We start from the raw sequence: 24,519 nt of genomic DNA on the forward strand, positions 1-24,519 counted from the left end.
GCAATCCGTCCCTACCAAAGAGCCGGTGACCGACTGAGAAGTCGGCCCAGTTCTCCAGGAACCCGAAACCCTCCTTACTACACCAGCTCCTCAGCCACTCGTTAACTTCCCTAATCTCCCGCTGCCTCTCTGGTGTGGCTCGAGGTACAGGTAGTATTTCGGAAAATACTACCTTGGAGGTCCTAGTCCTCAACTTAGCGCCTAAGTCCCTGAAATAGTTTAGGACTCTCCGTCTTCCTCTGCCTATGTCATTGGTACCCACGTGTACCATGACAGCTGGGTCTTCCCCAGCCCCACCCAATAATCTGTCCATCCGATCCGCAATGTGCCGAACCCGAGCGCCCGGCAAACAACAGACTGTTCGGCACACACGGTCTTTGTCACAGATTACACTGTCTGTCCTTCTAATAATTGAGTCCCCTACCACCAGCACCTGTCTTTCCTTTCCCTTTCTCCCGGCCTCACTGGAGGAGTTCTTCCCCTGGCTGCTAGGGGCGTCACTCTGCTCCAGCACTACTGGTCCCTGACTGGTTTCCCCAACATCACACAACGGGGCGTATCTATTGGGGTGCTCCAGCCCAGGATCAGCCTCCTTGCCTTGTTCCCTTCTACCCCTCCTAACTGTCACCCCTCTAACTGCTCTGATGCCTGCACCTCCAATACTCCGCCCACCACTGTGCAGACCCCTGCCTGCACCTGACTGGTACGATCCTGGCTCTCCTCCGGTATGGACATTCATCTCAGTGTTGCCAGCTGCTTCCCTAGATTCAGGACCTGAGCTTCCAGGGAAGCAACTTGCTTACATTTTGCGCATTCGTATTCGCCCTCGATCACATGTCCGAGGAACGCATACATATCACAAGATGTACACCGAGTCGAATCTCCACACCCGCCGGGCATTGTACCTACTATCTAATCTAATGGGGATTCAGTAATTTAAGTCTATCCTATGTGGCTATTTCCTGGCTTCCTAACGCTACCTTCTCACCCTCTGGTACTCCGCTTCACTCACTTGACACTCAGTTGCACAACACTCACAATCTCACAGCCCGGTCAGTCTCACGACACTCCCAGTCGCACCACCCGGTCAGTCGCACAACTCTCCTGTCGCACACACTCACAGTCTCACAGCCCGATTTAGTTGCACCACACTCACAATCGCACAGCCGGTCAGTCGCACATCACTCTCAGTTGCCCAACACTCAGTTGCACAGCCCAGTCAGTCGCACCACACTCAGTCGCAAGGACACTCACCAGTCGCAAGGATACTCACCAGTCGCACGGACACTCACCAGTCGCAAGGACACTCACCAGTCGCACGGACACTCACCAGTCGCAAGATGCTCACCAGTCGCAAGGACACTCACCAGTCACAAGGACACTCACCAGTCTCAAAGATGCTCACCAGTCGCAAGGATACTCACCAGTCGCAAGGACACTCACCAGTCGCACGGACACTCACCAGTCGCACGGACACTCACCAGTCGCACGGACACTCACCAGTCGCACGGACACTCACCAGTCACAAGGACGCTCACCAGTCGCAAGGATACTCACCAGTCGCACGGACACTCACCAGTCGCACGGACACTCACCAGTCGCAAGGACACTCACCAGTCGCACGGACACTCACCAGTCGCACGGACACTCACCAGTCGCACGGACACTCACCAGTCGCACGGACACTCACCAGTCGCAAGATGCTCACCAGTCGCAAGGTCATAACTACCTGACGCTGCAGCGTGATGGATGCACAAGCAGACTCTTCAGCCTGAAAGGCCGAGATATATATTTACTGACTAAAATCAGAATTGGATACATTCGCCATCTGTCTCTGTCTTGGCCCGGTCCAGTATCGGCTAGCCTGTTTAGGCATTCATTGCCTAGTGCCCCCCAGAGATCCCGAGGATGGTCTAGTACCTCCTGGGTATACATGACCAACAATGCAACTCAGTTGAAAATTTGTTTCCAACATCTACATGTTGAATTATAATAAGAGGTGAAAAGCCATGTGGTCCCTGACGAAGCCATTGAGTTGGCGAAACATGTAGGACCTTTCTGACTCTGTATACCTCCTGAATTCGCAAGATATGATGTCTATGATGTTATATTGTATTTTCATGTTGCACCTGTTTTGTATGATTTTTAATGAGCAATGAAATAAAAGATTTTAATACTAATGGTTGTTGATCTGTCTGTGCCAACACCATTCACCTTTAAAGTCCCACACTTGGGTAGCTCACTGACTGATTAGTCAGTTCAGTGAACACGCCTTTATGGTTAGTCGCAAGGACACTCACCAGTCGCAAGATGCTCACCAGTCGCAAGGACACTCACCAGTCGCAAGGACACTCACCAGTCGCAAGATGCTCACCAGTCGCAAGGACACTCACCAGTCGCAAGGACACTCACCAGTCGCAAGATGCTCACCAGTCGCTAGGATACTCCCCAGTCGCTAAGATACTCACCAGGTACTCTCAGAGCCTCAGTGTTCAACCTCAGTGACCAGTCCTGTGTGTGTCCCTTTAAGCCTGACACTTGCTTAAGCTCCTGCCTCCCTCCTCTGTCACTTGCCTATCAGTCTCCCCTCAGCTCCTCTCCCTGCCAATTGTCAGGTCAGGTATTGTGCGTCTCCTTTGCCCCCCTGCCCTCTCTCTGTCTGTCTGTCTGCCGCCCGCTCGCCCTTGCGGGGGGGGGGGTTACCACACCGCTCGCTGCCCGCACACCATGCTCTTTCCTCTGGGTGGGGGGGGGGGTTCTCGCACCGCTCGCCGCCGCTCTTGTTAGGGAGGGGGGGGGGGGTTGTTCACACACACTCACTCGCTCGCTCCTTCAGTCACACACACGTCCTCCTTGTCCGCCTCTGCTCCCTCGCCTTGTCAGCCTCCGCTCCCGCGCTGCTCAAGTCCGCAGCTCAGCACCACCTGTCGGCCGCAGCACCAGCCTCTGGTCCCGAGCACGCGATCGCGCTATGCGGCAGGAAAGTCCGCGGCTTCGCGTCAGGCACTAGGCCGCGATTTCAGAATGTCCCCAAACTCGCAAATCTTGGTCGCAAAATGTTGCTGGGGGTCAGATGGAACCCGATGGGGTGAAGAAAGGCCCGTAGAAAGCGCCCTGCTGGAGGATTGCTGCAGATAGAGTCCGGGGTCGGCGGAGCTCTCACCTCGCACGTCCGTTCAGCCAAGGACGTGCGAGGTGAGCAAAAATTATGTTTTTTTTTTCCATGCACGTGACTGGTATTCTTTGCAAAATGATATTTCACCACTTTTACTAAGTTCTGAGGAAATTACCCTTGCAAAGTGAACAGCCTATTTGCTTTTAGTAAATCAACCCCTGGGTCTCTTAAAAGAAGATCTTACTGGATGCTATTTAGTTTGCCTAAAAGCTAATTCCTCTATTTATTTCCTTTTCATAAGACACCCATATTTAGGGTGTAACATGTAATATGGTACCATTATGCAACCCTCTAGATTAAAACCCTTGCAGCATTCTGTATATCTTTCATTCAAAATGTCTGTGCATGGCTTCACCTACACAGCTGTGCCATCCATCCACAGATTTATTCACATTATCTGTGAATGGAAAAACTACCATGACAGTTAGACTACTACATCTCAATGAAACACTAATGCAGTAGGTGCCTCCATACCAACCTGGAGTTTGCAGGAAATCCAAGAAAGTAACTCTCCTGCGCTCGGGTGTTATGCTCAAGGGAAGAACGTGTGTCTTAGACTTTGTTGACAATGCCTAGAGTATTGCTGCCCTCTCAGGACCATGGGTATCCAAAGGTGCTACAAAACAACGAAAAACAAGAGAAAGGCACACCGACCTAGTGCAATTCCATTAGGAGTAGTCCAGCAGCCCTAGAGGCAACCTGTGTGATTGTGGTTTGACATGCGTGTATACAACGTGCTTTTGTGAGTATTGTGTGTGAAATCTTTTATCTTTTAATAAATGTTTTGTAATAGAATTGCACTGGATCGGTGCGCCCTTCTCTTCTTTTTGTTGTTTTGGAGTCTGCAGGAGCCTATGTATTGCACCTGCAATGCTCTAATGACAGTTGCAATGCTTTGCAGGCTCCAATGCAAAAAATGTATAAATGCAATTTTATTTTTTTACTTTAAGGGGGAATTTATTATTATTTTTTTACCAAAATTGGAGAATGCCTTTAAACACTAGAGGCTTTATATTCATATCTGTAATCTTTAATGCAGCCTTTCTCTACCTTTTCAACACAGAAGAACCCTTGAAATAACTTTCTGGGAAGAATGATCATGGCACTTGCAAACATGGGGAAGAATTACCCCCTTACAGATAGCTAAAAAGAGCATTGGTGTCAAGCAGGAACTGAGAGGCAGAAATTGCTCGTTGCTCAAGGAACCCTTAGCAACCTCTGGAGGAACTGTCCCTAGAGTTCCATGGAATCCTGATTGAAAAACCCTGCTTTAATACCTGCTAAGATATATTGATAGTCTCTGATGCCAGTATAATAAAACTATAATACCAGCACTGGTGTCATCGGCTGCATGATAATAGTGTATGGAAAATATAGTACTAGCTTCTGATACCAGTAAATATATGCTGTCAGTCTCTGGTGTCTAGTTGCACATTATTATTATTATTATACAAGATTTATATAGTGCCAACAGTTTGCACAGCATTTTCAATGTGAGGGAAGACAATACAATTATAATACAATTCAATACAGGAGGAATTTAGAGGGCCCTGCACATTAAACAGTATGTGACCTATCAAAGTTGTGGGTGCTCCCAATAACTAAATGGATGATCACCAGTAATCCAATGTGTTAATTTTGCTCATTAATTTTGAGAGCATCACATGTTAAATGCCATAAGTGCCAAGGTTTCAGGGTCCTGCAGGATCCCACCTTTAACACAGCGTGCATCAATGAAAGTGGCAATAGTGACCTATGCCTTCACAACTTATGTCAGTACTGCCATTTCCAGCCCTACATGTGACTGGAGCACAATTGGGAGACAGTTGGCACCCCATAACAGGAAGTGCTTGTAAAAAGACATCCATGGCAGAATCAATAGTATAGTATATCAGTCTGTATGTTAATAATAGCTGCAGATTTCAAACAAAAAAACAACCTTTTACCACTTCAGCTCTGGAAGGTTTACCCCCTTCATGACCAGGCCATTGTTCGCGATACGGCACTGAGTTACTTTAACTGACAATTGCGCAGTCGTGCAACACTGTACCCTAATATAAAATTGATGTTCTTTTTTCCCTACAAATAGGAGCTTTCTTTTGGTGGTATTTGATCACCTGTGCCGTTTTAAATTTTTGCGCTATAAAACAAAAAATATTTTTTACTTTCTGCTATAAAACATACCTAATAAAAAAAATGTTAAAAAAAAAAATCTAATTTCTTCATCAATTTAAGCCAATATGTATTCTGCTACAGGTTTTTGGTAAAGAAAAAAAATCCAATAAGCGTATGTTGATTAGTTTGCGCAAAGGTTATGGCATCTACAAACTATGTGATACATTTATGGAATTTTTATTTTTTTTCTTTTTTTCACTAGTAATGGCCAGCGATTTTTTAGCAGGATTGTGACATTGCAGTGGAAAAATCTGACACTAAGTGACACCAATACAGTGATCAGTGCTAAAATAAATGCACTGTCACTGTACTAATGACACTGACAAGAAAGGGGGTTAACGTCAGGGGCAATCAAAGGGTTAAATGTGTTCCCTGGGAATGCTTGCTAACTGTGTGGAGGATGCAGCATGCTTTGACAAGGGGGGGGGAGGCAGATATCTGTGTTCTTGCTTAGCAGAAACACAAGATCTCCATCTTCTCCTCTGACAGAACGGTGATCTGCCTTGGTTACATAGGCAGACCACTGTTCAGCCTCTCTCAGAAATGATTGCCGGGTGCCGGCGAACATCAGGTCTGCTGGACCCGCTGATTGGTGCTCCCCCGACACGAAGAAAGAAAAGACGTGCAGGTACGTGATTATGCACTGAAGGGCCACACTGCCGCAGTATATATGTGTGGGGCTGTCCAGAAGCAGTAAGAAAAAATGTACATGTCTGATTAAGTTGAGATTTTCTTTAGAAGGGGGGGTGTGAGGTAGATGGAGCTGCCCGTAGTAATATGTCTGACAAGGTCACATAAAACTAGACCATATACAGTATTCAAAGGTCATAGGGTGATATAAACTCATCAAATCAATACATTACATATGATACATGTATATAAACATGAATGTAGTGCAATAAATTATGGTGAAAAAAAATATATATAAATATACAGTGAAGTGATCCCTCACTCAAAGGAGTCAGGGGTGCTAATATAGATCAAAAGAATTGTAAACCAAAGGTAACACAATGTGCAAATTGAGGTGGTAAGAATGAATAATTAAAAAAATTATAATTTCATTCGACAGTGAACATGAAATAAATAGTTGATGAAGTAGTACAAAAAATGTGTGATATAAATAAATAATATAAATATCAAATATTCAAAGGGACAGGTGCAAAGTGACCAAGTGTGTATGCTGATGCATAGAAGTTAATGCAATCAAAGCTAGTAGTGATAAATATAAATACAAGGTGGCTAGAGTGATTAAATATAAAAGTCCATACATTGGTTGCTGGTATAGAGTCCCAAAAAACTAAGTGAAGTCTTGAGGTGATCCAAATCTGGACGTGCAGGTGAGGAAACAAAGTGCCCCCCTCTCAATAAAGCCTGCACTCACCGGAGATATGTACCCCTACAGTGGTAAAAAGCATGGTATGTATCAGGGGTAAGATCCCGTCAGGTAAAGGGCCTGGTCCTAATGGCTCAGGTAATTCAGTTAGATCATCCCTCAAGGCAATGGGTTGTATTCAGTAGTATCGGTAAACCATCAGATATTGTATAAGGGGAAGGTCCAGACCATATATAGAAAGAAGAGCCTCACATAGTGAAGTATTGCAACATTTTCATCTTTATTAAATAAGAAAGGTACTCACAATACAGATAAGATAAACGAGTGTGATACAGGTAGAGACCACAACTTCCTTGTTAGCAGTGAGCTTCCGGAACGCGATGTGTTCCACCCGCCGGATATGCGTCCCAACACAAGCGGAAATTACGTAATTAAGCTCTACGCATTTCGTCAGATTGACGTCATCAGGAGCAGTGTCAATCACGCCATCTCCGGTGGCTTATATCGCAAGTGGTTACTAAGCAACCGGAACAAATAGATGTAAATAGCCCTTGCTCCAGCCAATCACTAAGTAGCATTCTCAATGGTCAAGTGTTGCCAGGCAGGTAACAAGTAAACCACTGGATGTTAAACCTTACGGCCAATAGAAAAATTGTACATAGTCGATGGCTATTGTTGCTAGGTACAATATGGAATTGTGTTAAAGGCCGGTGATTGCTGAGCAGTAAATATAGACTAGCGTGGAACCAATTAGGTGTAAATAATTGGACCCGCTGATTGGTACTCCCCAGACCTGAAGAAAGAAAAGACATGCAGGTATGTGATTTTGCACTGAAGGGCCACACTGCCGCAGTATATATGTGTGGGGCTGTCCAGAAGCAGTAAGAAAAAAATTACATGTCTGATTAGGTTTAGATTTTCTTTAGAAATGCTAAAATGAATATTCATAATTCATTCATTCATAAAATGATAAATGTTGTTCTTACCTCGTCTAGATTTTTAGGCTTTTCCTTGTCAGAATCGCTTGTTGACGGGGCTTGACTTTTTTTCCTTCCAGATCCTTTCCTAAAACTTTCACATTTGATAGGAGCCAGCACATTTTCAACATCTTGTATTGTTTCTGTTTTTTCAGCATCTTTTTTTTCATCTTCCTCACAGTCTTCATTTGAACTTTTCTTATCCAAAGAGCTTATATCACATCCATTCTTTTCTTCTTCCTTATCCTGGTTCTGAAAATCAAACAGAACTCAAGATGTGCTGAGTAAGGGCCAACGCATCTCTACATCATCTATCTTATTTGTCACAATTGTGCTGATTTTGCTAGGCCAATGATGGTGAGCTAAGCACAGTGGTTTAAAACAACTTTTTAACAATCGTCTCTAATCTCAAGTTACTGATTACCTGTTTTGCTGCCTATGCCACTGATCTTCACTGTCTTCAGATCTAAACTTACTTAAAAAGTTGCAGCATCTAACACTTTAAGGATTGTTGGATGCCTTGACCCCCTGTGCATGGTTCCTTCTGCCAGGCCCCTACAGGACTACAATATTCTTTATTAATTATTTTCTATAAAGTAATTTCATGTCAGAGCTCACAGCACATTTTTCTTTTTTGGTAGACTAGAAACCAGACAGGAGGTACCCAAAGGAGCTTATTGCTGTGGGGGAAATATACAGCAATTAGCCAATCGATTGCCCTTGTCCCCTAATGGAAGCAATACATCTCAGACTCCAAAAAGGGACTTGCCTTTAGCAGCAAAGCAAGCCGCAAAAGGATACCAATACCACATGTCTGTGATATTTTCCTATGTCTGTGCTAGCATAAGACAGCTGAGACCATAAGTCATGCTGGTATGCAGTGGTGGAACTACCAGGGTTGCAGCAGTCGCACTTGCGACTGGGCCCTGTTGTTCCGCCACTGTGGGGGGCCCAAAGAAAAGGAACTCACTGCTCAAGGTGGTATGAAAGCCTGATGACACACACCGGTGCACGCCCCGGCTCGCCTCCATGGATAATGAATGAAGAAAAAAGAAATGTCTGCACTCCAGATGAAGTCAAAATCCAGATTTATTGACTGGACATCCCAATGTGACAATAGTGACAAGGTAGATGCGTTTCAAACACTACACTGTGTGCTTAATCATTACTGTGGGGGGCCCGCCGGCCGCTGCCGTCGCTTCTAGGCAATGATCAGGGCGATATGTCCCAGACATAACTGTACACTGTGGGCGCCACCCATAGCCATCTCTAATTGTAGACATCATGTCAGCCTGGACATTATACACCCACTGTGCCTGAGTGAGCACTCTGTCCATTTCTCTAAGCAGATCAATGTCAGGTGGAGGAGAAAGTTGATCAGCTGCTGGGCCAGTAGAGTGAAGGGGAAGGAGATCTCCCCTGCATGATCCAATGGGAAGACCCCATGTCGGGAGAGCTGCTACTGGAGGCAATGTGAAGCCAGGCTGAGAGAGTGCTGAGCAAGGAGGGGGATCAGCTCACACTGAGAACAAGTGAGTGCTAGTGTCACCATCCCCCTTGCCATCCCTCTGCCCCTGATCCCATCCCTCCATCCCACCCCCCCACTATCCCTCTGCCCCTGATCCCATCCCTCCACCACCATCTAATCCCCCCCACCATACCTCTACCACTGATCCCATCCCTTCATCCCATCCCCCCCCACTATCCCTCTGCCCCTAATCCCATCCCTCCACCACCATCTAATCCCCCCCACCATCCCTCTGCCCCTGATCCCATCCCTCCACTACCATCCCATCTCCTCCAAACCATTTATCTGCCACTGATCCCATTCCCCCATCCCAGCCCCCCCCACCATCCCTCTGCCCCTGATCCTATCCTATCCTCCACCATCCCTCTGCCCCTGATCCTATCCCTCCATCCCCCCACCATCCCTCTGCCACTGATCTATCCCCCCCACCATCCCTCTGCCCCTAAACCCCATCCCTCCACCACCATTCCATCCCCCTCACCATCCCTCTGCCACTGATCCCATCCCTCCCACCACCACTTTGCCATCCCACCACAACCACTAATGCCACTGATCTCAAGGGGCACTCAGAAGGATGTAAGAGGGCACTCTGCAGGTACTGTTTTAGTACCTGCAGAGTACCCCCTTATATCTTCCAGAGTGCTCCCTTACATCCTCCAAAATGCCCTCTAGTAATGTCAGTGGCAGAACTACCAGGGTCTTAAAGGTTGCACTTGCGACTGGTTCCTGGCATTCCACCACCATGTGGGGGCCTCAAGACAGAAGAAGGGGGTCCGCTGCAAAACATGAGAAAGGGCCCTGGGATGGGGTTGGGTCATTCATGGTTTTGGTTGCACTGGGGCCCTTAGGCTTGTAGTTACGCTTCTGCTGGTATGCAAAAAGGTGTAACCTCACAGCATGGGTTGCCAATAGCCATTCATATGCGCATGTGTATGTGTGCAAGAATATGCACGCATGCCTGTTGCTGATGCTGGCACAAAATGGACTATGTAAACTGGTCAGCAGCACATCGCCAGTTATGTCTTGTCTAAAAAAATTATCTGTGGATCTGTGTTCTGTGGCTTTGTAACAGGGTTCGGAAAGGTGTCCGTACGTGGACACCGGTGTCTGTGAGCGGTCCTTGCAGTTTGCGGCCGCCCATTTTGCAATGGGCCGTGGGGAGTTGGTCAGAGGAGCAGGACAAATGAATATGTTTTCGGTCTAATAGACTTAATCACAGCATTCACTGATCCATCTCCCCTGCTGCTGCCCGCTGGTTGGTAGGACCGCCGGCGTCCTATCAACCAATCAGGTGCTTGCCCTGCCCCCAGGCCCTGACCTTCAGAGGAGAAGAACAAAACTTCCTCCTCTGGTCTCACTGCGTGCCCTGACCCCAGCTTCCTCGTGAGTCGTGTAGGTGTCCTACTCCTATTCCTATATAGCTCCACTAGAGGAATCATAATGTAAGGGGAAACTATGGGGGACCCTGGCCTGCTCTAAATGGGGATCTCTAGGGACCCTTTTCTAAAGGGGGGTTTGTGGTGATTCTGCTCTAAAGGGGGATCTGGGGGGGCACCGGATGAAGATGCAGGCCCTGGAGTGCCGAGGGGGTGGGGATCCCAGAAGAGGATTAGGGCTGCTCCGTGCAAAACAATTGCACAGAGCAGGTAAGTAAAGGGATGTTTGTAATTTTTATAAAAAATAAATCAAAAGGATTTTAAACACTTTAATGCAATAAATGAAAGATACATCGTTCCTACTTCCCTTAGACATCATAAGATGTCCAGCAGCGCCATCAGCACAAAACTGGTGGAAACCAGTGGGTCCCCCAGAGAAGTCTGGCCAGAAGTGGCCTCCCTGGAAGAACTGCAGCCAAAAAGCCATACCTCCAACAGGGAAACAAGGCTAAGCAACTCCACTATGCACAAAAACATAAGAACTAGGGTGCAGGAAAATGGCAGCAGGTGCTCTGGACTGATGAGTCAAAATGTGAAATATTTGGCTGTAGCAGGAGACAGTTTGTTTGCCAAAGGGCTGGAGAGCAGTACAATAATGAGTGTCTGCTAGCAACAGTGCAGCATGGTGGAGGTTCCTTGCACTTTGGGAATGCATTTCTGCAAATAGAGTTGGAAATTTGGTCAGGATAAATGCTGTTCTCATGGCTGAGAAATACAGGCTGATACTTATCAATCATTCCATACCATTAGGAAAGCATGTGATTGGCTCCAAATTTATTCTGCAGCAGGACAACAACCCCATACATACAGCCAATATCAATAGGAACTATCTTCATCATAAAGAAAAGTCTATCTAGTATTACTTGAAGAGACAGAAGATTTTGAGGCAGCCGACATCCACAAAAAATATATGGTTAGTTCTCCAAGATGTTTGGAACAACCTTCCTGCCATGTTCCTTCAAAAACTGCGTGCAAGTGTACCTAGAAAAATGTATGCTGTTTTGAAGGCTGTCGGGTAGTCACACCAAATGCTGGTTTTATTTGGATTTCTCTTCTGTTGATTTACTTTCCATTTTGTTCATTGATAAAAAAAAGAAATAAACTATAAACACTTCTATTTCTAAAAGCATTTTTAATTTACAGCATTTTTTCACATCTGCCTAAAACCTTTGCACAGTAATGCAGATCAGGTGCATTATAATGACACTTTTGTCATTTACTTAGATAGTTAACACGAGTAGGTTGTTGGATTGGTATACTAAAAGTGTAATAAGCCTTATGTAAAATTTTGATCCTTACAGATTTCATTAAGGGTAGCTTTCCTGAATAGAAACCCACCCCCCTTGCATGAAATGCTCCATCACCTCCTCTATTATCTAAAGCCTCGTACACACGCAACGATAATCTGCCGACCGATCGGCTGTCTTTTGTCCAGTGTTGTTGTGTTGGTTGAAATGTGCACGATTTTTCTCGGCCAACAAAAACCAACTTCAGAAGTGATGTCATGTGCTGGTTAACTTTCCGTGTGTTTTTTCTTCTCTGAGCATGCCCAGTCTTGCTCATCTGAATTTTGTCTGCCAAAATCTGTACTGACTGACGGAAAATCGGCCGTTCTGTTGACGGCCAACAAAAATTTTATAGCATGCACACCAGATTTTGTTCGGCCGAAAATTCGGAGTCGGTTTTCGGAAGCATCATACTAACAAGCCGACAATCGGCCGATCGGACGTTGGCCGAAAATTCACGGCCAACAATCGTTGCCTGTGTACGAGGCTTTAGCTCTCAAGCCCATTTTAAAATAAATTAAGGGGCTTGATTTTTGGCCATCTATTTTGAATTTCATTTGTTGGGTGAGTGGAAGCCAATGGAGGTAAAGGCACCTAGTAGACACTGAACAGTTGGTAATGTCGATGAGTCTGGCAGCAGTATTCATAATGGACTGAAGAGGGGATAGTCTATGTAAAGGTAAGCCAATGAGGAGGGAGTTGTAGTAGTCAAAGCGCGTGATGACCAAGCTTTGTGGACAGTGGTTAGATGTGGGGAAAAAAGGATAGTTTAGAGTCCAGGATGTCACCTAGTACCTTAGCATGCGAGGACAGGTTGAAATTTGTGCCATTGATTTTTACAGAGAAATCAGGGAAAGGGGCACGAGAGGGTGGAAAAATTATGAGCTTGGTTTTGGATAGATTGAGTTTGAGGAAGTGGCGTGACATCCAGACTGATATGTCTGTTAGTAAATTAGTGATGCATGTGGAGACAGATGGAGTGAGTTGAGGGGTAGAGAGATATATTTTGGTGTCATGAGCATAGAAATGGTATTGAAGGCTATGGGAGGCCATCAACTGATCCAGGGATGGGGTGTAGATAAAGAATAGAAGCGGTCCAAAAGCAGAACCTTGGGGGAGCCTGACTTAGAAACGAAGAGGAGACGAGGAAGTAAAATTGTAAGTGACGCTGAAAGTGCATGGGAAAGGTAGGATGAGAACTAGCGAGGAGTACAGTCAAAGGAGTGGAGTTTTTTTTTTAGGAAGGGGGGGTGGGTGATCCACTGTATCAAAGGCAGCGGAGAGGTCCAGTAGTAGGAGTGAAAAATAGTGCCCATTATTTTTAGCCATTAGCAGAGGGTTTGTGAGTTTTAGGAGAGAACTTTCTGTGGAGTGTTGAGGACAAATCCAGACTGAAGGGGATCAAGAAGGTTGTTCTATGTGAGATGGTCGCTCAGTCAGTTGTAGACCAGACATTCAAGGATTTTGGAAGAAAAGGGGAGCAAGGAAATGGGGCTTAGATTGTTAAGATTGATGGGGACCAATGAGGGTTTTTAAATTATGGGGGGGAATAGTGCATGCTTTAGAGTATTTGGGAAGATGCAAGAAGAGAGGTAGAGATTGAAGCTGTGAGCTAGAGAGTAAAGTATAGAGCCAGAAGGTGACTGTAGCATTTGCAAGGGAACAAGGTCCAGAGGGCAGGTGGTTAGGTGGGTGTTAGAAAAACTTTAGCAACCTTGTCTATAGCAGCATTTATGTGTGTCTGGTATACAATCGATTTGAACCTAGTAGGTAGCTGGTGAAACGGAGAAGGCCACCTAATGACCATGGGTAAACTAACTGTTGTTCTAAATCCAGATTACCGGAATATTGTGTATTTTCCATGCAATCCCTCACATTGCAGAGTATACTAGTGTAGCACTACCCGGTAGGAGTCGCTAATGTCCTGGGTCCCCACTGCTGCACAACCAGTCACATAGCATTTTGGTTGTGGAGGGGGAGAAATTGGCTTACCTATTCATTAGTAATCAATTGGCACCTTCCCAATTTGTGAAAATTGTGTAAAAGGGAAAGAGGGGTTTCCAACCCTGTCCAGATGGAACACAGGTGGAACCAAAGGGGATTTAAATGTGCCACTGATACGGTAAATACTTCCAAATTCAATCCACATTTAAAATTAAATAGAAAAAAAAAAATAAACAAAAATGTTTTTTATATTGAATAAAAGTTTTTTTATTTACTTTTAAATGTGGATTGAATTTGGAAGTATTTACCGTTTCAGTGGCACATTTAAATCCCCTTTGGTTCCACCTGTGTTCCATCTGGACAGGGTTGGAAACCCCTCTCTCCCTTTTACACAATTTTCACATAGCATTTTCTCCATACATTCCAGCGCAGAAGTTATTTGGCTTGTTTTTGATGTTTTTTTTTTTATTAGGGGTAGAGAATGTTCAAACACTGAACCAAGGACAACCAACCACTGAACCAAGGACAATTTCTTCCCTAGTTACAAAAAGTCCTCTTTTTCTTTCCACCTGCAAAACTTGGTTTTCTCTGTACAGCACCTGCTGCTCACTCCTGTTGGAGCTAGCAGTTTTAGCTAGTTCAGCAAGGACCCATGACAAAAGTAGTACAATGTGAGTGAAAAGCATGACATCTTTCCTTCTGCTTCCCCGTGGCCACTGATCCCAGCTCCACTTGGTTGACACCAGCCACACCTGGCTGCTCTTCCCTACAGCCCTCCTGACTGAATTTCTGCCCCAGTCCTGCTTGACTTATACACACACTCATGGAGACCTCCCAGGGCAAGGCTAGATGAAGACTTGGCACTATGCAGTCTTTATGAGAGACCGGCTACAGATGGCAGTTTCTACACCTGTCTGTCCCTGCACTGTGCTGATCTACTCACTGTCTCTCCTTGCTCCTTCCCGCTGCCTCTCCAGCATGAATCCTTCCACTGTGTTAGGATCCTTCCAGGCCAGCTTTCCTGAACACCCAGCTCGAGGAAACACCCCTCCTGGTAGGGGGTCCCTCCAGGGCCACTGACAGCCTATCCTCAGTACTGCTTCTCCATCTTCCACCTGACTCCCCTTCTGGAATGACCCATGTCTATTTGTGGATTGGCTGAGGCCCCATAAATATTCATGGCAGCTTCTCCTAACTCCCACCCTCTGGTTCTCGAAGGTTCTCCTACCTTCCGAACACCAGGGGGAGGCACCAGAGAGCTGCCAAGATGAGTCATCCAGTCCTGCCCTCTAGTAACCCTGACCCAATTAGTGACTCAGGTTATTCCTGGCCAGAATATGCTTTTACCTACTCTTAACACTAGTAGCAAAAATAGCTGAAGATCAGAGAAATTAAGACCCATCGCATATGTAGGCCAAGATAGATTTACAATCAATATTTTTAGTCTTTTATTTTGTCATAAAAACTTTACAAAGGCTCTATTTTATCTGATTACAGGGAGGGTCTGAAGAGGATATAAAAGTCTTGGAAGACTAATCACTTTAATAAGATGACATCCACCCATCACAGAAAGTGGAAACACTATTGAGGAGTTTAATTCCTGAATGATTTTTGAGATAATTGGAGGAGAATTCAGATTAAATAACTCTACGCATTCCTAGAGAATTTTTTGCTTAAATAAATAAATGAATCCTCTTTTCTTTTCCGAGCTATTGATCTCAACCATTCAGAATCTGTGTGGAGATTATATGTACTCAGAAATGCAATTTTATTCTTAGAACAATTTATTTTTGTTCCCGAAAAAGAACCAAACACATCTACTGTATCTATCTCATGTTGCAATCTAGGTGGTCCATAGAGTTGGAAAAAAACAGGATCACAGAATTGGCTAAAGGTTCAATAACCAAATTAAACAATAATTTAGACAAGAGTCCACATTGAAAGGGGATCGTCAAAAAGAATTCCCCTAAACCTTAGCAAATGATGAGGAATGAATACATAGATTGAATTGGCGAATGCAATGGCAAATACAAAGATTGAAAGGCAAATAAAATGTCCCTTTAAGCCAACATGGATAAAACCTGTAAGATTCTTTTCTATTGAAACCAGTCAAGGGCTTTTTCTGCATTGACTCCTAGATTTAAATGCTGTAAATGTTAAAAAGCAGTTTGCTTCTAATTCACAAATGAACTAGAACAAGACGAGGGTGCGCTTCTCTACATACCAAAAGGCCACTTAATCCACCCAAAAGTGGAACTTCCGCTTTAAGTGCTCCTGACCCCCTGACATGCCACATTGGAAAAGAACATGTCAGGACAAAAATGAAATCATGTGGACCTAAATAAAAATAAAGTCAGAAGGTGCTCACAAAATCAAATCACCCAAACCGAACATGTTTCACTCTTCAAATAGAGCTTAGTTGGAGGTAAAAACAATTAAAGAAAAGTGAAAAAAAATGTGCAACCAAGAGTAGCTGACTGTCACAATATGAAAAGAAAATGGTGTCTTGTTTGTAGTCCCTCTATTTATAACATGACCCATGCACATGCTCATTGCTGAGGGGAATCTTATCACCATTTTGTGGATGAAAATAAGAAATACAAAAGCAATCACTTATTTATTTTTCCTATGCCATATATCATTGTCCTGTAAATATATACAATTCTTTTGAGCAAAAAGGGATCAGAAGTAAATGTAGATTATTTTCCTTTCCTAGATACCATTATGATCCATACAAATCCAAAGATATTTTAAGGACAGATGGCGCTTGAGAATTGAGACGGAAAATCCATCGCACTTACAATTTTAATAACTCAGCTTTACCACCATGTTTTTCACAGACATGCCTCGCAATTGGTCTCTCTCTTTTTTGTGCAATGTCATTGACATGCTCTCATACTCTGCGTCTAAATTGACGAATTGTCTTTCCCACATACAAAAATCGGCATGGGCACCTCCCAACAAATTATTCCCTCTGTACTACATTTGAAAAAGGATTGTATTTTAATAAATTTCTCAATTTTTGAGATTCTCAAATTCTTTAACAGTGAGAATATAAGGACACGCCTTACAGTGTCCACATCTGTGGCTACCTAATGGTTTTTATGGCAGCCATGTGGGAATGACTTTTTTTGGACAGTTGCTAAATGACTATGCACTAGCATGTCTCTAAGATTTCTACCTCTTCGGTTTGCGATCGTGGGGATTTTCAGAGGGATTTTAGACAGATCCTTGTCATTGTGTAGCATGTCCCAATATTTTTTAATGATATTAAAAATTTCACCAGATTGATTTGAGTATGTCCCTAAAATACGCATGCCTGCTTACCTTTTTCATAAGACTTTCTTAAGTCACTGAGATAATAGCCTCGTCTACTAAACTTCTCAACCATTTGAAGATTTTCATTTTGAAAGGCTGCATCAGTAGAGCAGTTTCTTTTAGCTCTCATAAATTGCCCTGTGGGAATGCCTTTTTTAAGAGATGTAGGGTGTTGGCTCTCCCAATGTAGCAAATTATTGGTGGAGGTAGGTTTGCGGTAGATGTATATTCAATTATCTAAATATCTGGTAGATAATTCACAAATGAACATCTACTTACTGCCTGATAAAATTAGTTTTAACTCATCGGTTGCCCTATCACAATAAATATAAGCCTGCTTACAAGACCGTATCATTCAAAACTCTTTCAATATTGTTCACACTAGTCATTATTAGAGATTATTTGAATCATTATAATAATATTTTATGTATATGTTAACGTCTATTGGTCTCTTGAGATATCGTGTATAATTTTCTGACATAGTGTTTGAGATATAATTTACCTGAAGCATCACAAGTGAATGATAGACTCCCTTTTTATGCATAAGATCATCATGTGACCCCTGCTCCACCACAATGCCACCATGGAATCCAGCAATGATGTCAGCAGTTCGAACAGTAGACAGTCGATGAGCTATGACTATTGTTGTACGACCTGCTCTAGCCTAAAAGACACAGCAAAAATATGGATCAAAAGCAAAAAAAAAAAAAAGAATAAGTATGGGAAGGAATGAATAGAAAAGTAAAAAAGGCAAAATATATTGTCAAAGTGATTCCTCTTAGTGATAAATATTATTGAAAATACAGTATCTCACAAAAGTGGGTACACCCCTCACATTTTTGTAAATATTTTATTATATCAACACTGAAGAAATTACACTTTGTTACAATGTAAAGTAGTGAGTGCGCAGCTTGTATAACAGTGTAAATTTGCTGTCCCCTCAAAATAACTCCACACACAGCCAATGATGTCTAAACCGCTGGCAACAAAAGTGAGTACACCCCTAAGTGACCATGTCCAAATGGGACCAAAGTGTCAATATTTTGTGTGTGACCACCATTGTTTTCCAGCACTGCCTAACCCTCTTGGGCATGGAGTTCACCAGAGCTTCACAGGTTGCCACTGGAGTCCTCTTCCACTCCTCCATGATGACATCACAGAGCTGGGGGATTTTAGAGATCTTTCTCTCCTCCACCTTCCGTTTGAGGATGCCCCACAGATACTTAATAGGATTTAGGTCTGGAGACATGCTTGGCCAGTCCATCACCTTTACCCTCAGTTTCTTTAGAAAGGCAGTGGTCGTCTTGGAGGTATGTTTGGGGTCATTATCATGTCGGAATACTGCCCTGTGGCCCAGTCTCTGAAGGGAGGGGATCATACTCTGCTTCAGTATGTCACAGTACATGTTGGCATTCATGGTTCCCTCAATGAACAGTAGCTCCCCAGTGCTGGCAGCACTCATGCAGCCCCGGACCATGACACTCCCACCACCATGCTTGACTGTAGGCAAGACACACTTGGTTGCTGCTACATACGCTTGACACCATATGAAACAAATTAGTTTATCTTGGTCTCATCAGACCACAGGACATGGTTCCAGTAATCCACGTCCTTAATTTTCTTGTCTTCAGCAAACTGCTTACAGGCTTTCTTGTGCATCATCTTCAGAAGAGGCTTCTTTCTGGGACTACAGCTATGCAGACCAATTCAATGCAGTGTGCGACGTATGGTCTCAGCACTGACAGGCTGACCCCTCCACCTCAACCTCTGCAACAATGCTGGCAGCACTCATATGTCTATTTCCCAAAGACAAACTCTGGATATGACCTCACTGCTCATTGAAGAACTATAGCTCTGACTAGACCTCTGCAAATATTCAAAGATTTGCTTGTGCTGTTTTACAACCCTTTATTTTATGAAAGGATGATAGGGGTGATTTAAGTAGTCATATATTGAGATGAAAAATAAAACCCCATACCTTGTTCATGGACCAAATGTAAAACTTGCTGTAATGCAACCAGACTGCCTACATCAGGGTGGCAACTCTGCTCTGAATTCAGGAGCAGTGCAGCATTGTTGACACACTATCACAGGAAGCCATGTGAGGTTTACTTCACTGGAAGAATGAACAAGTGTTTGTGAGACTATTCAGGGGGATGTAAAGAATACTTTAAGTACAGACGGATTTACAACTAGGTGCTGCAGCTTATTTTTTTAATAGGGGACCATATTTCTACTTTTAAACCTCTTATGTAGCTAACTGCTTGCCGTGCCTCACTAAAGCCAGGCTTTTTGATTCTTACAACTCACAATGCAGTACCAATGATTTACATTTTATCTGTATACTGTGTCTTTTCTGTGAAAATCAATGTATTTAGTGCTCTGTCATTTCAACTTTCATCTCAGTACACCCAGAGAAGGAATCTGGTGTTAGGAAAGCTCACGTTTTGCCTATAGATAGTAAGGCACTAAAAGGTATCACTTTAACAATAGTTTTGCCTTTTCAACTAAACAATAAACAGCACTTAGGCAAGAAACTTATATTTTACAGTTTGGTTTTCAAAGGTTTAGTTTTTTTTACATGTATCAATCAAGTCACCTTATCTAATGCAGCTTGTACAACAGCCTCACTCTGTGTATCCAGAGCTGATGTTGCTTCATCAAGTAGCAAAATTTTTGGATTTCGAACAAGGGCACGTGCTATGGCTATTCTCTGCTTCTGCCCTCCGCTTAGCTGAGCTCCTCTCTCCCCCACCAATGTATTGAATTGCTGCAGAAAGAACATGAACAAAGTTAGATTTCCTTCTGGAATTCCTGCTCCCCACTGATCCCAGAAAGGGGTATGAACAGACAGATTAGCAGGTGCAGGTTTCATGTCATATACAGTATAGTGACGTTTGAAGAAGCTGAAAGGTGCTGAAAGGTGCTTAGGTGGGTGTGAGAACATTCAGACAGCACAGAGGCATGTGGCATTGTTATATACATTAAAGTGCATTAACACCCCCCCCCCCCCAAAAAAAAAAAAAAAAATTGAATAATTGGATATGCACTAGAGCTTACCACTCCATATGTAATGACTGCATTAATTTACATTTAGGATTGTTTTTTTCCTTTTTTTGCAGCTGGTGATCCTGCCATTAACATCTTTCTGTTTTAGGGTGCCAATGTCCATTTACCATGCCCATTTATTTAGAGAAGCAGTGTTGTCAACCTAGCACAGGACTACAGAAACCTTCCCCTCCCAATTTTCCCATAACATAGAGGAAAGGGGCTCAGTAATTTCCAGAGATACAAGACATACTGATTGGGTTAGCAAGAAAACCCAGGAATTTATCCACTGAGAAGATTTCTGGCAGGATCAATATGTATTTTTGCATTTATTAGACAGATATAACAAAACGCTTTCAATGGCCGAATAAGAAACAGGTGAATAAGAAAAGTCTATTGTTAGAGTTTACATACTCTTCTTTACTACTCTTTTCAAAATGAATGACATGTGCTAGATTATGTCATATTGATATTACAACAATTCTTTTAATTTGTGCATTCACTAAAATTTGCCATATTGAAGCGGCCTGCATATATTTGCTTTGTTGGTAGCACTGACTGTTGAAATAGTTGAAATAGTTATATGTATGCTAATAAACTCAAAACTTCAAAGGAAAGTATCCTACCAGATCAAAGTATCCCATGCAGTACTGGGGAGTAGGAACCATCTAAAAAGCCTGAGACCAAAAACTCCAATAAAATTGGACCTAGGCTCAACCTCCTTCACTTAATGTATTTTTCTATAATAAAGAAGTTATATTAACTGAAGCTTTTCCAAAAACTGATTCCTGGCAGATGCCGTTACAAAACTCTTTATTCATAAATTATTATAAAATCATATGGCAAACTATATTAAAAACTTCCACCCATCATGTGCCTCAAAAATCCCCAACATTACATGACCATATGATCAAAAATACAAAATACTGTAGATCACAGTATGTATATATAATGGGGGCAAATGATGAGGAGTCTAATGTACTTACATGTGGATGTCATATTAGCAAGGTAATCACTCACTGTAGGCAAATGTATAGTATAGAGTACATATTGTGATAGTCCATCGCGGCTCATGAAGATGTGGGCCAGAGGAGGAATGTGTGTCAAAGGACCTAGGTAGTCCTCATCCAATAAAGTTGCAATAATGCCCCATTCAGACTCCCTCGCATCTCAAACATGAGTGGCCCCAAAAGTAATATTCCACAAGGAAGTGCATACCTCAAGTTTTCAAAGTACTGTAATGAAATGCAGCTTATAGGTTTCATATTTTTAAATACAGACATCTATGCTCTATGGTACAGAGGAGAAGAGAGGGCCAAAATCTCATGTTACGCATTGTATAGGAAGGTAGCAACCATATACTCCTGCTGCTGAGCTCAATCAACTTCCCCCACACAGGCAATATAATATAGAAATCATTCATCATAGAAAATTCCTTTGCAGTATAGCAAATAAAGATTCAGGATCTACACTCAAAGTCTCATGTGTCCTAAACATAGCCAAATCCACATAAAGTATCCATAAGTATAAATACTTATCAGTCCCCCATTGTGGTTGTCCAGGATTAAGGGCCTATGACAGATAAGAGTGGGCCTGACCAGTTTCCCTGGGTCCAACCAGCGGCATCGAAGGCAATATTATTGGCCATATCTCCTCCTCTGGACCATAGAGTTTGGATGTCTATATGTCAAGATATGAAACTTATGAGCTGCAGTTCACCCCTTTGAAAACTTTTGAAAATAAGTTAGAAACCAACTATACTCAATTTCAGAGTCTCTGTTCTTATCTTTGAGGATGAATTACTTCATAATACTTTCTGCTACGGAGGGCAGTGTGGCTTGTTTGCTCTTTTACTGAATATGTAGCACAGGTGCACTTATCATTTAAGTAAAGGATCTTCAGGCTAGAATGACAGATTTAAAATAAATAAATAAATACAATAGGAAGGAAGCCAGCAGTTTCACAAAACCAGAGACCGCATGGTTTCTCTGTGTTAAAGTGTGCATTACAGACATCATGACTTTTAATTCTCAGAGACAGTCAATATTTTTTAATAATCTGATATTTGACAAAAAACTATGCATTAAAATGATCACTTTGAACTACATCATGTGTAAAATTAAGGGTTTAGTCATAAAAAGTATATAATAACATTTATTAGACATAAATGATTAACCTTATTCAGTAAAGCAGCGTGATTTTTACATTTAACTACCCACTGGGGAACTCCCAAGCCAGCAGTGAATAGGGCAGAGGATGCATGAGTGGTTTCTAGAACACCAGTGTCCACTGGTGTTGAAGCTTTGCTGTCATTCATGGCAAGAGGATCAGTGGCAAAGGATCATCTAAGTTTTGATTTGTGGGACATTTTTTTTTTTTTATGGAAAATGTGGGATGTTTTTTTTTGGACATCTTCGTACATTATTTTTTGGACATCGTGGGATAATATTTTTTGGACTTCATGGAACTTTGTTTTGTACATTGTGGGACATTATTTTTTGAACTTTGTGGGTAATTATTATTATTTTATAAAACAACTTAAAGTACAGTGTTTATTTACTTTTTTTTGTGAATGAGTACCAAGGGGTGCTATGTACACCTTTCTCATTCACGTGGGAGAAGCAGATATCTGAGGGCCTCCTTTTGTAAAGAGGGTTCCCACATTCCAATAAATCCCCCCTGCCCCTGTACCACAACACTGCATTCAGGTCAGGGATGTAGGGATAAGGGACACATGCCAAGTAGTAGACTAATTCTCCTGCGCTCAAGTATAAACATAGGCCGGAGGGAAGAGAGATACTTCAAGCTTGAGTGGTAATAGCTTGTGGTCTTGCTGCCCCTTCAGGATCAAGGGTATCCAAAACCAACTAAGAGACAAAGAAAAAGGGCGCACCGACCTAGTGCATTACCACTAAAAATGTATTAAAAGTATTAAAAAGTATAAATTATACTCACAAAACAGGTGTGTATAACCACACATCAACATAACACACATATAGTCTCCAAGGAAGCCAAGGAACCGCACTGTGCTGAATGGTATACAGTGTGCCGCATGAGGCTGCTGTGGCTGGGCTGACGCGTTTCAGGGGCGAACCCCCTTCCTCAGAGCCAAAAAATAATTGCTGCTGAACCACCCTCTGGAGAGGCCAGGGATTAAATGGGGGCTGGCCACACCTCTTCCTGTTCCACCCAGGGAGGGGGGAGGGTAGGGGGGGAGGGAGGGTCAGATGGCAAAAGGTGGATAATGTACCCACCTGAGCCCCGATCAGACACCCACTTCCCAAAGTGGGTATAGGATTGTGTATACGGGATTGTATGGTTGGGTTTTCAATACTGTTTTTTTTTGGTTGAACCAGATGGACTTGTGTCTTTTTTCAACCTGACTAACTATGTAACTATGTAAAAACCTGACCAGATGTGTTAGCAGTCACATTTTTTGGCTCTGAGGAAGGGGGTTCGCCCCTGAAACGCGTCAGCCCAGCCACAGCAGCCTCATGCGGCACACTGTATACCATTTAGCACAGTGCGGTTCCTTGGCTTCGTTGGAGACTGTATGTGTGTTATGTTGTGTGGTTATACACACCTGTTTTGTGAGTATAATTTATACTTTTTAATACTTTTAATACATTTTTAGTGGTAATGCACTAGGTCGGTGCGCCCTTTTTCTTTTTTGTTGTCTCTATGTAGGGATAAGGCCCTTATCTTCATCAACAGAGGGACAAGATGCATGCATGTTTAAAGGGCCACAATTTTTTTTGTATAGGTTTTTTTTCCGCATGGGGTATCGCCATAATATCCATAACAAACCTAAAGGGGGGGTGCCACACCTTTTTTTTTTGCATAGGGTCCCCCTTACACTTCATTGTAAACCCTTATCCTGGATAAGGGTCTGATATAGATGTGCAAAGGAAATCCCTAGCCACTTGTTTACAGACAGACAGAACAAAGTGGGCAAGAGCTGTCAGTTACTGGCAATTTACATGCCATTTTTTTTCTTTGTAAATGTTACTTTTGCTTTAGTATATCATACTAATTCACAAAGATGTCATCTGAAAGAATTGTGCATTGTTAATATTGCACTTTTTAAAGGGGCTCCAAATGCCCTTTTTGACAATCCTTTTACTATTAACCTTTAAAATGGACAAAATTGATTTGCAAGATTTTACCACAACAGACTTCAATGGAAATCGGAGAACATTTGCAATTTGCAAACATTTTTGAACTGTTCAGTCAGCATACCTCAAACTAAACCCGACACATTTGGCTCATTTCTATTGAAGAGCTTTCCTTTTCTTATTG

At 43.0% G+C, this 24,519-nt stretch overlaps 1 protein-coding gene across 2 annotated transcripts in view; it reads right to left on the reverse strand.

Annotated features, from left to right (window-relative positions):
• The window catches only part of LOC309555493 (ATP-dependent translocase ABCB1-like), a 148,070-nt gene that overhangs the window by 84,551 nt on the left and 39,000 nt on the right, over positions 1 to 24,519 (reverse strand). For both annotated transcript variants that reach the window (XM_082257530.1, XM_082257529.1), the window contains 3 exons: positions 19,772 to 19,942; positions 17,675 to 17,836; positions 7,670 to 7,912 (listed from right to left, as the gene is read on the reverse strand). In XM_082257530.1, the coding sequence (XP_082113656.1) occupies positions 7,670 to 7,912; positions 17,675 to 17,836; positions 19,772 to 19,942 (576 nt within the window). The remainder of the gene's footprint in view (positions 1 to 7,669; positions 7,913 to 17,674; positions 17,837 to 19,771; positions 19,943 to 24,519) is intronic.

The sequence above is a fragment of the Pelophylax lessonae genome (genome assembly GCF_965119305.1).
Source record: "Pelophylax lessonae genome assembly, chromosome: 5".
Classification (NCBI taxonomy): Eukaryota; Metazoa; Chordata; class Amphibia; order Anura; family Ranidae; genus Pelophylax; species Pelophylax lessonae.